Source organism: Rhineura floridana, chromosome 4 (genome assembly GCF_030035675.1).
Source record: "Rhineura floridana isolate rRhiFlo1 chromosome 4, rRhiFlo1.hap2, whole genome shotgun sequence".
NCBI lineage: Eukaryota > Metazoa > Chordata > Lepidosauria > Squamata > Rhineuridae > Rhineura > Rhineura floridana.
In genome coordinates, this window is record NC_084483.1 from 156,133,926 (window position 1) to 156,148,217 (window position 14,292).

The window sequence follows — 14,292 nt, forward strand, 5'->3', positions numbered from 1 at the left end:
CAGCTAAAGGAACAGAGAGAGAAGGAGCGGCGACAAAAGAAAGTCAAGGCTAGCAGCGTTTCTGAGGAGGGAGGGGGAGAGTTTGATGATCTTGTGTCCGCTCTGAGATCAGGTGAGGTCTTTGACAAGGACTTATCAAAGCTCAAGCGCAACCGCAAGCGTTCAGGGAACCAAAACTTGGAGACAAGTCGGGAACGAGCAGTGACGAAGCTCAATTATTAAAGGTGGAGGAAGCACAAATGAGAGAAAACGACAAGACTATCACCACAACAAAGAGTGAAACAAGATGGTGGAAACTGGCCAGTGCCCTTCCCTGGGAGATTTGCCTAGCCCATGGGTTTCTTTACTGTTTCCAGGATGAACAGGCCTTCCCATCTTCTTCTCTTCAATATTCACATAATCTGGAATGGTTATAAAAGTGCCTCTCTGCAGACCAAGGGATTTGTCACCAAGATGTTGCTGTTTGGTTTGCTTCTTGACATTTCCCCTGCAAGTCCAGTTAGATCCTGATGGAGGAACACAAACCATTGGACCTTTTTCATCGATTAGCTATGGGAAAGGGGAGGGAGAATATGGTTTACTCTATGCCAAAGTGTCATGTTTTACAAGATCTTGCAGCAAAAATAACAAGCCATTTTCAGGTTGGTTCTAAACCCTCCCATCCCTTCTTCATGCTTTGGCTTGCCCTTCGTGCATTTCTTATAGAGTGGTTCTACAGCATTGCAGTTCTGTTCTTCCGCTGGATTTACAAAAGGCCATTGATTAAAGCCTGAGGAATGTTTTTGATCTGGGAAACTGTTACTTAGTGGCCTATAATATGCAAAGCAAGTGATGCTGCGTCAGAGGAAGTAGATAGAACTGCTCAGCCTAAGAAGATGGATAGACTGTTAGTGACACTCCTTGTTTTTTCAGGAATCATTGATATTGAGTCTTCAGGGATGTACTGAGTCTTCAGGGATGTGCCCAGCTATGAGGAAAAAATGAGAGAAGAATGAACCACACTTTGAAGAGCAACCACAATTGGTTCAAGCCAGATCAGTTGTCATTGCTGAGCAATGTGGTGGTAGGAAAGGGGTGGGTAATAAGAACGTTTGCATCTTTTTATTAGCACAATAAAATGATTATTGGGACTGACTGAAGTAGGATTTTTTAAAAGAAGATAGACAAATGGAGTTTGTCTGATGGTTGGAAGTGGGAATCCTTTTAGTTGTCAGCAGCCATAACTCTACTGGGATGAACTGGAGCTTACATTTTAAAAGGCTGGCCTTCTTGGAAGCCCCACAACTCCCAGCAAGTGCTGCACAATATTAATAATAATAATACACTGCATTAGTAAATAGCTGGGGTGTCCAAGGACTTTTCCATCTGGAAGGGAGTGATGGAATACCCAAAGGTGGATTACCCCAGTGGACTTTGAAAAGAGTTCTGGAAATCACATATAATTAATCCAAAAATAATTTGTTGTTCTACAGTGGAAACAGTCTAACATGCACAACCAAAACAGAGCAAGGGAGCATACTAATATTTTCCTGTTTCATTGTACCTATATGGCTGTACAGCAATAGAAGTGTATGGTGAAAGATTCCTTTTTGATCTTAACGAGGTGAACAGTCAGTCACTTTCCCTCAAGTGAACAGAGGAAAAAGAGGAGGAAGGCTTGGGTGCAAAATACAGCAATAAAGGGTCATGCCCATTTCTTTAAAAAGGTGTCATCTATGTGAGGGAGAAGTTCTTGGGACTCTGCGGAATCCAGAGGAAGCTCAAATTGTCATTTTACAGAGCAATCCTGTGGTCTCTTTGTGGGTGGGAGAATCTGTGACAGAACCACCATCACATCTGACACCCTGCAGGCTAACCGCAACCAGGGTGGAAGATGGGGGCAGCTTTCCTTTCCTTTTTAATCTTCCTCTCCCTTCCAATTGATTCCAGCTGGAGGCAATTTACTCTGCTGTGTCCTTCAGATTTGTGGCCTCCTCCATAACCTGTTCTTGGCCCCACTGCCAGTGGAGCCCCGCCAGTCAAACATCAGTGCTGAATGTTTCTGTTGCCATTCCTGCATGGTCTTTAGCAGTGGACTTCCCTCTCTACTAGCAGCAATCTGTGAGCCTCAGCCACCCTCTCAAGGAGCATAGGATTGTACCCCTCATCACTTTGCTTTTATTTGTTTCAAAATGTTATTTAATTTCAAGCTTAACCTTGTGTACACAGAGCAGAAGATGTCTGCATCTTGAGCACTGCCTAGTTAGTATTTCCATAGTGGAAAATTGTAGAGGGAGGTTGTTTGGGGGCAGAACACTAGGTCAACTAAATAAAATACTCAAAACTCTGAAGAACACAGAAGAACAAAAAAGAAAAGAAAAAGAAAGGCCTTATCTACATGCACTTAGTTTGAGTCTCCCATTCCTGAATTTCCCTGCTCAAAACATTCCAGAACCCGGCATAGCTGCTTTGACAATGACAGCAAAGAGCTGGTCACTTTACCAGGGCTGGATTCAATGCACTCTCTCCATTACTGTTGCTTCCTGTTTTGGGGGGGGGGTTCTTGAAACACTAGCCTACTGCAAATAGACCCAAGCACCTTTTTAAAGAAGATCTCTTTCCTTGAAATCTTTTTTCCTAAAAACATTTTTTGGGGGGGGATGGGCAGAAAGTTTACAAACTCATTCTTGGGGGGGGGGGATTTTCCACCCAAATAATTGAATAGATTTTTTTAAAAAATAATTGCTGTCTCAAGCTCTGGGCTGCTCTCTTTTGTGAAGATGTAGTATTATGCCATATATGTTGTACTGTGGACATGATGCAAGATTAAAGCAATATGTGCCATACTGGGAAGCAAGCGAGTTTCAGTTGCTGAAAAACACAAACATTTTTTTAGCACATAAAACTTTTGAGTTTTCCTTTTTCTGTGCTGTGCCTTACCTTTCCCTTTTACTTTTTGGACTACAACTCCAAGCAGCCACAGCCAGCACTGTAGTCCATATCAACAGCAGGGCACCAGATTGGAGAAGGCTGATTTAGAGAATATTTAAAAACACAAAAACCCAGGAGTATTTTAATGGCAGTGCCTGGACTTCATATATTTCCAAATCTAGCTGTCTGACTTTTCTTGATAGTTATGCTTCATCACTATTGTTTGTGGTCTACAACAAACTGCAACCAATGGCCAAAAAAGAAAATAGGGAATTGTAGCTTTTCAAAGTGTGATAGTAATATAGGATTATGTGCTCCTGTCACAGGTAGGTGCTAATCCAAATGCATTGCCAATTAGCAATGATAGCAACACACTAGCAGTTCAGGCTTATAGATCTCCTCTGTTTGTTAGATCTGAATTGTTAATCTCCTTCCATCCAATGGAACATTTCCCAAGGAAAACAGATTCCAAGTTTTGCAAGGGATAATAAAGCCAAAGTTTTAAGTCAACCCACTCACCCACCCCATCCCCAAGCTAGAAAAATGTGGCAAGGAGTTGATGAGATATTTCTCATTAGAAGGATGATCTTTGCATGTCTTTCAAAAGTATTTTGGTCACGTGGTTCAGTGTCTGAGGCAGGTAGCAAAGGAGCATGAAGCGCTTGTCCTAGGAAAGAGGTGTGGAGCTCCACTCAACCTCACTTCTTTGGGCAGACCTTTTTCTTTTTTCTTTTTCTTTCCAAGTTGTAGCCCAATAGCAGCTGAAAGAGGTTTATATCTTATATGTTGCCATAAAGGAGATCAGTTGTACAGTCCTGTTGTGTACATGATGTATGCAGTTCTGTTTGTTTTAAAAATGTTATAATTAAAAATGCAGTTTTAGGAATGTTTTTAGGGAAACCTGTAAATGTCACACCTTTATTTATTTTGCCTTATTTTAGTTTGCTATGTTTGTGTATACACCGCATTGCAGCCATGACTATTGAGACTGCACCAGAACATTAGGAGCACGTTGAGTTCTGTACTTGGCATGACTCAGGCAGGCTAGGTGAGAGCTGGGCATATTCCTTTTCATACCATGAGTGGGCTGTGCTTCCATTGAAGGGCAAGTTGTCATGTTCAGAAGGGCTATGTTCTTTGTTTTTTCCCTAATGTATAGAAGATGGATGGGGAACATGCGTCCTTCTAGATGTTGTTGGGCTGCAACTCCCAGTAGCTCCAGCCAGCATGCCAATAGTCAGGGACAGGGGAAGTTGTGGTCCAACAACAGCTGGAGGGCTACAGGTTCCCCATGGCTATGCCAATGACGAGAACTTTTTTGGCAAGTGTGCCACAACTCAAGGCCAAAGTGTGAGACAGTGCCAGCCCAGCACATGTTACAGAGCATATGCAGTTTTGGGGGTGCCTTGGGGTGTGTGCACTTTGTCACAATGCTGTGTTGTGGAATGGGCGCCAGAGTTAAACAAGAGAAACAGGTACTTCTAAATGTGTCCACAAAGTCCATGTGTCTGGTTAGTCCAGCAGGATGAAGATTTGCATCTTCTGTTTTCCCCATCTTCTCTGCAACATTGTAATGTTGGAACTAGCCCTTGAGCTACATAAACACAGCCAGCTATGCCAGGGGTGAGGAAGCTGTAGCCCTCCAGATGTTGCTGGGCTACAGTTACCATCATGGCAGCCATTGGCCATGCTGGCTAGGGCTGATGTGAGTTGGAGTCCAACATCATGTGGAGGGGCCACAAGTACCCCACTGTTGAACTAAGTTATTCTGGCTTAACTAATCAAAATAAGTAATATAGGTTGCCACTCACTATTCTGTCCAACACTTTGCATTTATAAGTGGAAGAAGCCTAGCATTTTTAAGGAGTAACTAATCTGCCTTACACCATCTTGTATATGAGCCCAGAGAGTGTCCCTGCCCACAACTGCTAAGAAACCTCGGGTATGCGTTGGTCTTGCTTCTCTAATGCTTTGGTGTCTCCTCATTTGTTGGTCAAGTTAAGATTATAAATGAAACTAAATGTACAAAACCTGTAGCATCCTTTTTATCTGCACCTTTTTATAAGAATATAATGTAATACTAAAAAAAAATTAAAGATATATTGCCCCTATTTTATTCCAGTGAGTTATTTTGTTTGGGGAGCCAAACATATTTAAGCAATAAACTCTGTTAATGTTCACTAAAGGAAGCATTATTTTATTCTTCATTTTGGAAACACCTTAAGATTGGATTGATTCAGTTTCTACATGGAGTAAATTTTCCATAATCAGTGCAGCAAGTAGAGGGTTGCCGGGCCCAGCCTCCAAGAGGTCTTCTGTATCTCTAAAAGTTGTGCAGGGGGAAGGGAGAATTTCACCTTGTGGTTTTCCCCATTACACTGTTGCAAGAAAACCTGCACTTGGCTGAATTTTCTCTTCTCTTAAGGATACAGAATCATTCTCAGGCCCTGAGCCTGGCAACCCTAGGGTGATAAGAAGCTAGTTTTTAGGTATCTACTTCTCTCACTTCCCAATCCCATGCAGGAATCTATCTTGATTGGAAATGGCTTCTTATGGTACACTGTGGAGCAGCTGCTGCCACCCCTCTCTATAACTAGCTGGAGGTGAGGAAGGGAAAGAAATGTATTCCAGAGACCAAATGTGGGAGGTAAATGGGAAGGGTGGTAGATACTGGAGTAGGCAACACTAGATTTATGTATGATCAATGTCACAATTGTTGCTTATTTATTTATTTGTTAGATTTTTATACCGCCTGACTAGCATAGCTCTCTGGGCGGTTTACAGCAAAATCACAGCAACTGATGAGATAAGTCTATATTACCTTTGTGTTCTGTTTATAGGAGTCCTTCCCAATGCCAGCTAGTTGGCCACTGATGAGGAACTGTTGGTCTGATACCACAAGTCTCGTATGTTTTAAGCTATCTTTCAGGAGAGGCTGTCTTCCTTCTTCCGGGAGTCTTTCCCAACTTTATTTGGCTATCATAATGTCCACAAAGAAATGAAGGTGGCTAGAATTTGGACATGCCATTTGCTATGAAGTTTATAAAGCTGATCTACCAGCCCACCCCAAAATGTTCAAGGTAGCATACCATCAATTAAAGTTACAGTAATACTTCAGTTAACAAAATAGATGTGTTCCTGGACATTACTTCTTTAACAGAAACTTTGGTACCAAAGGTAGGAATAACATGGAAAGAATAGGGATAGGTTTCTATACCACAAAAAAAGAAGAGCTAGTTCAACATATTTCAGCAAACTTTTTATTCAAAACTAACAATGTGCATGTCTGAAATGAAACCACCAGGTCAGGTAAGCCTCCCATAAAGACCACTTGAAGGCTTTGTACACTCAAGCAGACAGGCAAGGGGCAGCCACCACTAGCACCCTGTGATTGGTCTCTCTGTCTCTGTGCCATCCTCCCCTGTACTCGAGCAGATGTATCTGCAGTAAACAATGCTGTTTATTGCAGAAGCACCTGCACCACCTGGCAAAGAGCACCATTCCAGCCACGCATGAGAGAGCTGCCTGCAGCAGCTGCAATCCAGTAGACAAGGAGCCACATTCTGACTAAGTCAGAGTGTATGGCCCCTGCCTCCCACCCGTACACAAAAAAGACTTTGTTGAAGGAGCTTCTTTCCTGAAGGATTTGTTAACTGAGATATTACTGTACAGTATAACCACATATCCAATGATGTGGGAAAGGCACAGAGATGACTGAATTCAGGTATCATTTTTCTGAGTGTACACCAAAAGATGTTCATAAGCACATGCATTATATGGGTAAGCCTGTCAGAGGAATGAAGAGATAACAGCTCCCTTGAAAGTGAACACTTCATGGCAAAACAAAGTGTTACATGTGAGAAAGCAGGGCAAGACCTTAACAATGGCTGCTGCTTCACAACTTCACCACTGAACCACCACCACCACCACCTCTTATTTATATCCCACCTTTTAGGATACAGATTACAAAACCCAATGCCATGCAAGTGGACTTCCCACTCACAGAATGGGACTTCTTCCTCTCCTTCCCCCTGCAGCAACTCCATGTTCCTCAAATGCTCCAGAGGATCTCTCAATGTCTGGGGCACATAGGGTACTTGAAGAAGGAAGGGGAACTCTTCCCCCCCCCCATGGTGTCCATTCTGCTGTTAGATGGACACACTTCTTTGATTTACATCCAGAAGCTAGAAAAAAAAACCAAAATAACACAAACCAGTACTAAAAAGCCACTTTAAAACATCATGCCAACACAACCACATTACAACTCATCATAAAAGGCCTACTGTGTTTTCCATAGATTGAAGACTTTCCACCCTTTCCATCTGCATTTTATGCCTTGTGTCACAGCATTCATACACCAAGCAAGCACTTTCCTAATGATCCCTAGCATGGAATTTGCCTTTTTCACAGCTGCCGCTCACTGGAACAACATCTTCATCAAACTATTCACGACGACCCCAAGGTCTCATTCCTGGTCAGTTGTGACGTCCTTCCCCAGCACCACCTGTGAAGCTCTCACTTGTGGCTAACAGCAGACAGGAACGTCAGGTTTTCTTCTTACCCTCTACAGCTCTAGCACAGTTCTCAGAAGATCCCCCTGCTAGGCCTTACTACCCTACACTCTGTATCTCTTATAACCTTTAGACTGTGCCTTAGTCTCTGCCAGGCTATCTCGATACCTTGTGTCTATGGGTAGATGTAATTCCCAAACCCCCTTGCAGCCTCTTGCACTGAAGCTTACAGCCCTGGGTTTCTCTATGGTACTGGATACAATATCTTTTCCTCCGCCGCTGCCACCATTCGATACAACTGTTCAGCCTTGGTTACTTGCTATCCCCCCTGGTTTGTGTTTCCCAGCCGAAGGAATCAGGCTTTTGTTTAACCAAGAAATATTTATTTAGTATTAGAAATAACAAGATTACTTAATTACTTTGTTGACAAGCTTATGGTTTCATATATGTTCTGACATGTACTTCTCATTAATTGCCTCAGAACTCCGACGCACTCTCAACAACAACAACAACCTCCAAACACCACCAAAACCTCTCTTTCACCTCTCTCAACTTCCAACATCCACCACCCTGATTCAACTGTCATTCTTCCATTTATACTCCCAGCCATTCAAACGCTCAGCCAATCATCCAGCATTCTACTGCTCATGTACTCCCCCTCCTCTTTCACTCCACTTACCATATATCTTCTATATAACCAGCACTTACCATATTTACAATATAAGCAGGAACATCACATCAGTCACCGCCAATTCAGACTCCTGCGGTTTCCAGCAACTGGTATTCAGAAATACATTGCCTCCCACAAGGGACGTAGATAATAATGCCGTAAAATTTCAGTCTTCATTTCTTACAATTTATAAATTATACTCTTCCCCCTTCTATGCATCACTCAAGGCACCTTACAGCAAATAAAAACAAAACAAAATACCACATGACATCAGATAAATTACAGTAAAATAAAAATCAATGGAAGCAGGAATGGATTAAAAACCAGTTCTTCAGATAAAAACAAGTATCAGCTGGTAAGGAAAAAGCCCACTAGATTATTTATTTATTTATTTAAAAACAGTCTGTACCAGCCCGCAGAAGCAGAGGTACCGACCTGGGCTCTATGGGGCAACTTGCTCCACAGCTTAGATCCAACCGGAGAATGCAACATCCCTTGTCATGGCCAACCTCATTTCCACCATAGGCAGGCTACAGAGAGAGGCCCCACCAGATCTTCAGCAGTGGACTCGCTGGTATGGGAGGAGGTGGTCTTCACGTAACTTGGACTGAAGCCATGTAACACTTTGAGCTATGCTCAGAACCAAACTGAAAACCAGTGCAGCTGTTATACGATAGGTGTATCATGATCTCATGGGAAAGCACAAGCTACCTTCACTGCTGCTGCATTCAGGGCCAATTAGGTTTCCAAAGATTCTTCAAAAGTAGCCCCAGGAAGAGGGCACTGCCAAAATCCAGTCTAGATGTAACTATGGCATTTGTTGTAGGGCTTTCTCACTCACAGCACATATATATATACACACACACACACTCTGAACCCCCTGAATCTTGGGATTTCATGTCTAATAGCAGTCTGCATTCTAGGCATCATGTCTCTAGATCAGTGATTCTCAAATGGTGCTCCCAGGCACGCTGGTGCGCCCTAGGAGGTGGCTAGGTGTGCCTCAAATATTATGAAAGTATATTTTAAAAATGAGAAGAAACCCATTTGTAAGTAATAGTTTAAGTTATTTTATTCATAGTTTAAATATATATTAATATATTTTTAATTTTGTACACTAAGTGCGCCAGAAAATTTTTATGTGTTTTGCAGTGCGCCGCAAACCAAAAAAGTTTGAGAACCACTGCTCTAGATGTACCACTAAGGTATGGGGAAGGGGCACAGCTCAATGCTACAGCATCTGACTTGACTAGAGCAGAAGGTCCCACATTCAATCCCTGGCATCGCCAGGTGGGGCTGGGAGACAGTCCTATCTGAAACCATAGAGAGCTGCTGCTAGTTGGAATACTAGGCAATACTGAGCTAGATGGACCAGTGATCTGACTCAGTCTAAGGTAGCCTCCTATACTTCTAGACAGCATGGCCAAGCCACAACTAGGTAGTGCTGTTGCCTTGGGGCACTCTTGACCAGGTATGGAGACCAGGTTCAGAAAAACTTCATTGCCTATGTTTTTATTTATACCTCCAAACACAGTAATTTGGCTTGGAACAATTATTTGTTATTTATTTGCAAAAACATTCTGTACCATCAACATGAAGGGGGGAAATTACCATGGAGATGAACAGCATAAAATCAACAATAAAATCACATTCATAAAACTACAAAATAAATCACAAATCAGTAGGTCAGCTTAAGAAATCAACAGATGAGTTTTAAGCAGGTACCTAAATGCCAGTCTTGCAGCTGCCTGCCTGATATTCATTGGGAACACTTACCAAAGCGCACGTGCTGCCACACAAAAAACACTGGTCTTGGAGGGACTTAGGATGATCCCAGGTTATGGACTGAAGGCACATGAGGCCACCACCCTGCTGAAGCTAAGCAGGTCTGGGTCTGGTCAGAGCCTGGATAGGAGACCGCCTGGGAACCACATGTATTCTGTCTTGGGTTCTATGATGAAAGAAGGGCAGGGTATACATTAATTTATTTTATTTTATTATTTAATTTGTATCCCGCCCTTCCTCCCAGCAGGAGGAAGAATGTAAATGTAAGAAATGTAAGAAATACATAAACATAATAGGATGAACCTTAGGAGCACATGACACTACTATTTAAGTAGTATACAAGTTCACATTCAATACTAAGCATATACAAGTTCACATTCAATACTAAACATATCACTCAAGGATCTAAGTGACCGGGCAGGAGTACACAACGTAAAGGGTTCTGGGAGATGACCTGGCTTTACATGCCAATAGCAAGACCTTTAACACAGCCCAGTAGCACAAGACCTTTAAAGTGGCCCAGTAGCACAATAACATAGGTAGGGCTTCATTCGCCTTGGCAGGATGGCTCCAGCTGATAACTGGATTGAGCTGTTGTAAGAACCAGCTGGAATGGAAAAGGAGCCCAAAGCTGAGTTAATGGAGTAACCCTGTTTCCTATTTCTTTCTGCTATATAGCCTGCTATAAGGGCTGGCTGGTTGCTGCTAGATGATAGTTGATGCAAGAGCTGTATAGATCATAAGTTCTTGCAGCCTCACTTACGAGCTTCATTCTGTTTCTCTCTGCCCCCACCGATGCTCCCTTCACTGTAGCCACATTGTCCAGTACCAAAACTGCCTCTGGAACCAGTTCATAAAGGTCATGCAATGCATATGCAAAGAATGTCCCCAGCAGACTGGAACAGTAACCTCATTCCTTATTCGTTTTCCAGCTCCTTAATGATGATCACATCTTGAGCCCTAAGCAACATTTCATGCCCCCTCCTTTTCTTCAGTAGAAACAGAAATGAAACTCCTGAAGCTCACCTCAATAAGCACCAGTTCACCACAAGTGCTGCTCTCAAAATGTAGTAGTCTGGGGTTTCAACCACAGCTGACTGCATTCCCCTTGGCAAGTCCAATTGTTTATTGCCAACAGCCAAGTCTGGGTAGTGGGAGTCAGACGAAGCACGTCTCAGCATTGCTATAGGGTTGAAAGGAGAAACTCCAAACCGGCAATCTTAATCTCATTCATAAACAAATTTCTTTCTTGGTGTAGATGCTGCCAGCTCCTATCTGTTCTCCATTAATCTCCCTGCCCCTCCTCCAAAGGATGGGTTTCAACAGGGAGCACAGGAGAAGAAGCTGAAGAATTGAATCTGGCACGGAAGCCTTCTGAGTTGTGTCTAGGTTTCATCCCAAACCAGAAAAGCTAGATCCAAATTGTGCAAAGGGAAGGGAAAGCCAGGGAAGCAATCAAATAGTGAATTGTAAAAATGAATTGAGCCAGGGTTTTCTCATAGGAGAAAAGCCAGATGAAACATTCATCTGCTGAATGTTCAGTCCAACACTGCTGGAACCACAGATGGGGAGGTTATCTAAAAATAATAGCATCTGAATCGGAGACTGATAGACTGAAAAGGAATTTGACAGTAATCTCATCCAAACTTGCACTGTTGATAACCAAATTCATTTTGTTTGTAACATTTATGTCCCATCTTTTTCCATCGTGGAACCCAGAGTGGAGTGCCTGGGCTTCCTAGCAGGTGTTCCATCTGCTTATCTTCTGGAAGGTGGTGGCCTCAGATTTCTTGAGACCCCACTCTCTTCCTATCAGAAGAGGCAAAGGACAGGGAAACCTGAGGCCCTTCAGTAGTTATTAGACTCCCAACTCCCATCATCCCAGGTGGTTGGGGCTGATTGAGTTGGAGTCCAGAAACATCTGGACAACCAGAAGTTCCCCATCCCTGGAAAAGCCCATCATCATACAGTCTAGGTTTCATCAGATGGAATGAGGGAGAGCACTCTAAGTGTCTCATACCAGATATTCTGTCAGGACAAAAGAAAAGTTCTGAGGAAAGAACTCCATTTTCTTGTTAATGTACATTTGCCCTTCTTTCTGGAAGAGTGGAGGTAGAGCTATGGATCCTAACTTCTGCCAGCCCCTTCTGTGATTTTTTTTTAAACAGCAGCATAACTATCAGCTGCAGAGATGAATATTACTTCCCTGCTGTTAAAAACACCACCTGCAAATCTGTTGCTACAGGTATAGAAGCATTCTGGCCTCTTTCTTTTGGTGGTCAATTGGTAACCCTAGGAGGAGGAGCCTCATGCTGGTAGTTTTCAGCAATCTGGGAGATCTACCCACCCAATTCATCCTTTTCCTCTCCTCATGAGAGAACAAAGGCATGAGAGTGAGAGTGAGAGATCCCACCTGAGTGCTTGCAAACAGGATTGAGGCGAGCACTGCCCTGGTTGCACACCTCTCCTTCCCCCGAATGTTCACTGAATACAGACCCCAGGAAACAATGCAAATAGGGGCAATATGCTATCTATACAGCAGCAGAGGAAAACCTGTGGCCTTCCAGATATTCCTGGACTCCAACTTCCATCATCCCTAATGATGCTGGCTAGTGCTCATGGGAGTTGGAGTCCAGAGTCTTCTGGAGGGCCATGGGTTCTCCATCACTCCTGTAGTCCAAGCCCTTTGAGAGCTTTTTATGCCATGTTTCACACTAGCTGAAATTTCCAAACTTTTTGAAGACACTCATTACAATACTCAAGCAGAAAGATCACCACAGTATGCATGTGGCAGTTTAGCTAGCACCTTGTTCTCCTGAAATCTCAGCTTGTGCACCGGGTGTTGCTGGAAAAATGGTGGAGGAATATCCCCACCATCACCTTTGAGCAGCCCAAAAGCCTAGAGCAGATACTGGACACTCATTACCAATATGTCCATCACATCTCTGTTGAGCCAATGACCCTCATCCAACTCATCATAGCTTTCAGTCACCCATTCAGAAACTCCACCGAGTCAAAGGAGGAGAGATGTGGTTGGGTATCATTCACATACGGAGAACACCTACCTTCCTAACACTGAATGACCTCTCTCACCATCACCATCATTTATAAAAAAGACATTTTAAACTTCCCTTCTCTTCCGGGAGCTCATGGTGCAATAGGTAGTTCTTCCCCTCCCCATTTTATCATAGCAAACCTGTGGGGTAGATTAAGGTCACATTCACACCATACATTTAACACATATTGCTTCTGCCAAAGAATCCTGGGAACTGTAGTTTACCCTATAGCTTAAATGCAGAGCTTGGAAAAGTTACTTTTTTGAACTACAACTCCCATCAGCCCAATCCAGTGGCCATGCTGGCTGGGGCTGATGGGAGTTGTAGTTTAAAAAAGTAACTTTTCCAAGCTCTGTAAATTCATGTTAAATGTGCTTTAAAATGTAGGGTATATGGATGTGACCTAGATGAGATGATAGCAGCTTTGGACCATTTAATGAGCTTCTGGCCTCAGTTGGGATTTGAACCTGTGTCCTATTCTGACACTTGCCCCATCACCATGCTGGCTGCCATATAGACGTTGAACAGCATTTGCATCTTGTATTCTGAGTCCAATAGAGAGAGAGAGAGAGAGCGCCAAAAAAAAAAATCCTCTGGAGGATAGGAAGCTTGTAGCCATTAGTATGCTGTTTTTATTTCGTTGCAGTGCTAAATCTGCCATCATACAAGATGCTAATCAGGTCTTTGTTTATTAAGAGTGGGGAACTAGGAGGCAAGGGCTACGGCTCAGCGGCAAAGCATATGTTTTGCATCTAGAGAGAGACCCAGGTTTTAAATACCTGGCATACCTGGGTAAAAAAGTGCCCCAAGTAGCAGGCGCACACGCTGGAGAGTTATTGCCAGGATAGACTTCGACAGTATGTCATACCAGTGACTGTCCAAAGGCAGTTCCTTTCAGTCCTAGTGTTATATCAAGAGAGAATCCTAGCAAATGTGGAGTGGAGACATTTTTCAGAAGCAACTGTGGTTTTGGGTTTTTTTGCCAGGGTTTGTTCTCTTCACCAAAAGGGATCGCCCCCACCCTTCCACACTCCTGTCAGCTGCATTTAATTTTAGCCATAGTACTATCTTGGAGCATCTTTTTTCCATGGAATGCAAGTTCTAAAGTAAATAAATAACAGCTTGTTGATGCAGAAGCGCTGCCCAAAACCACAGTGCAATGAACACAGCAGCCAGTTAGCTCCACGTGGAACCACTTTACATAGCTGCAGTGGCTCTGCAACGTTGCTGCTTCCTCCTATGCCTAGCGCCTGCGAGCCCTTGGCCCCACTTTTATCAGAAGCTGAATTTGTGTGCTCCAGAACAAGTGCAATAATGAACCCAGCAGAGGTGCAACTACTTTTTTTTAAGGAGCATTTTC

The 14,292-nt window shown here is 43.2% G+C and overlaps 1 protein-coding gene across 7 annotated transcripts in view; it reads left to right on the forward strand.

Moving 5' to 3' along the window:
• DAAM2 (dishevelled associated activator of morphogenesis 2) overlaps positions 1-5,021 on the forward strand; it is a 288,833-nt gene extending 283,812 nt beyond the window's left edge. For all 7 annotated transcript variants that reach the window (XM_061624914.1, XM_061624913.1, XM_061624920.1 and 4 more), the window contains one exon: positions 4-5,021. In XM_061624914.1, coding sequence (XP_061480898.1) covers positions 4-222 — 219 coding nt within the window. In that variant the 3' untranslated portion in view covers positions 223-5,021. The remainder of the gene's footprint in view (positions 1-3) is intronic.
• Positions 5,022-14,292: the final 9,271 nt, after the last annotated feature.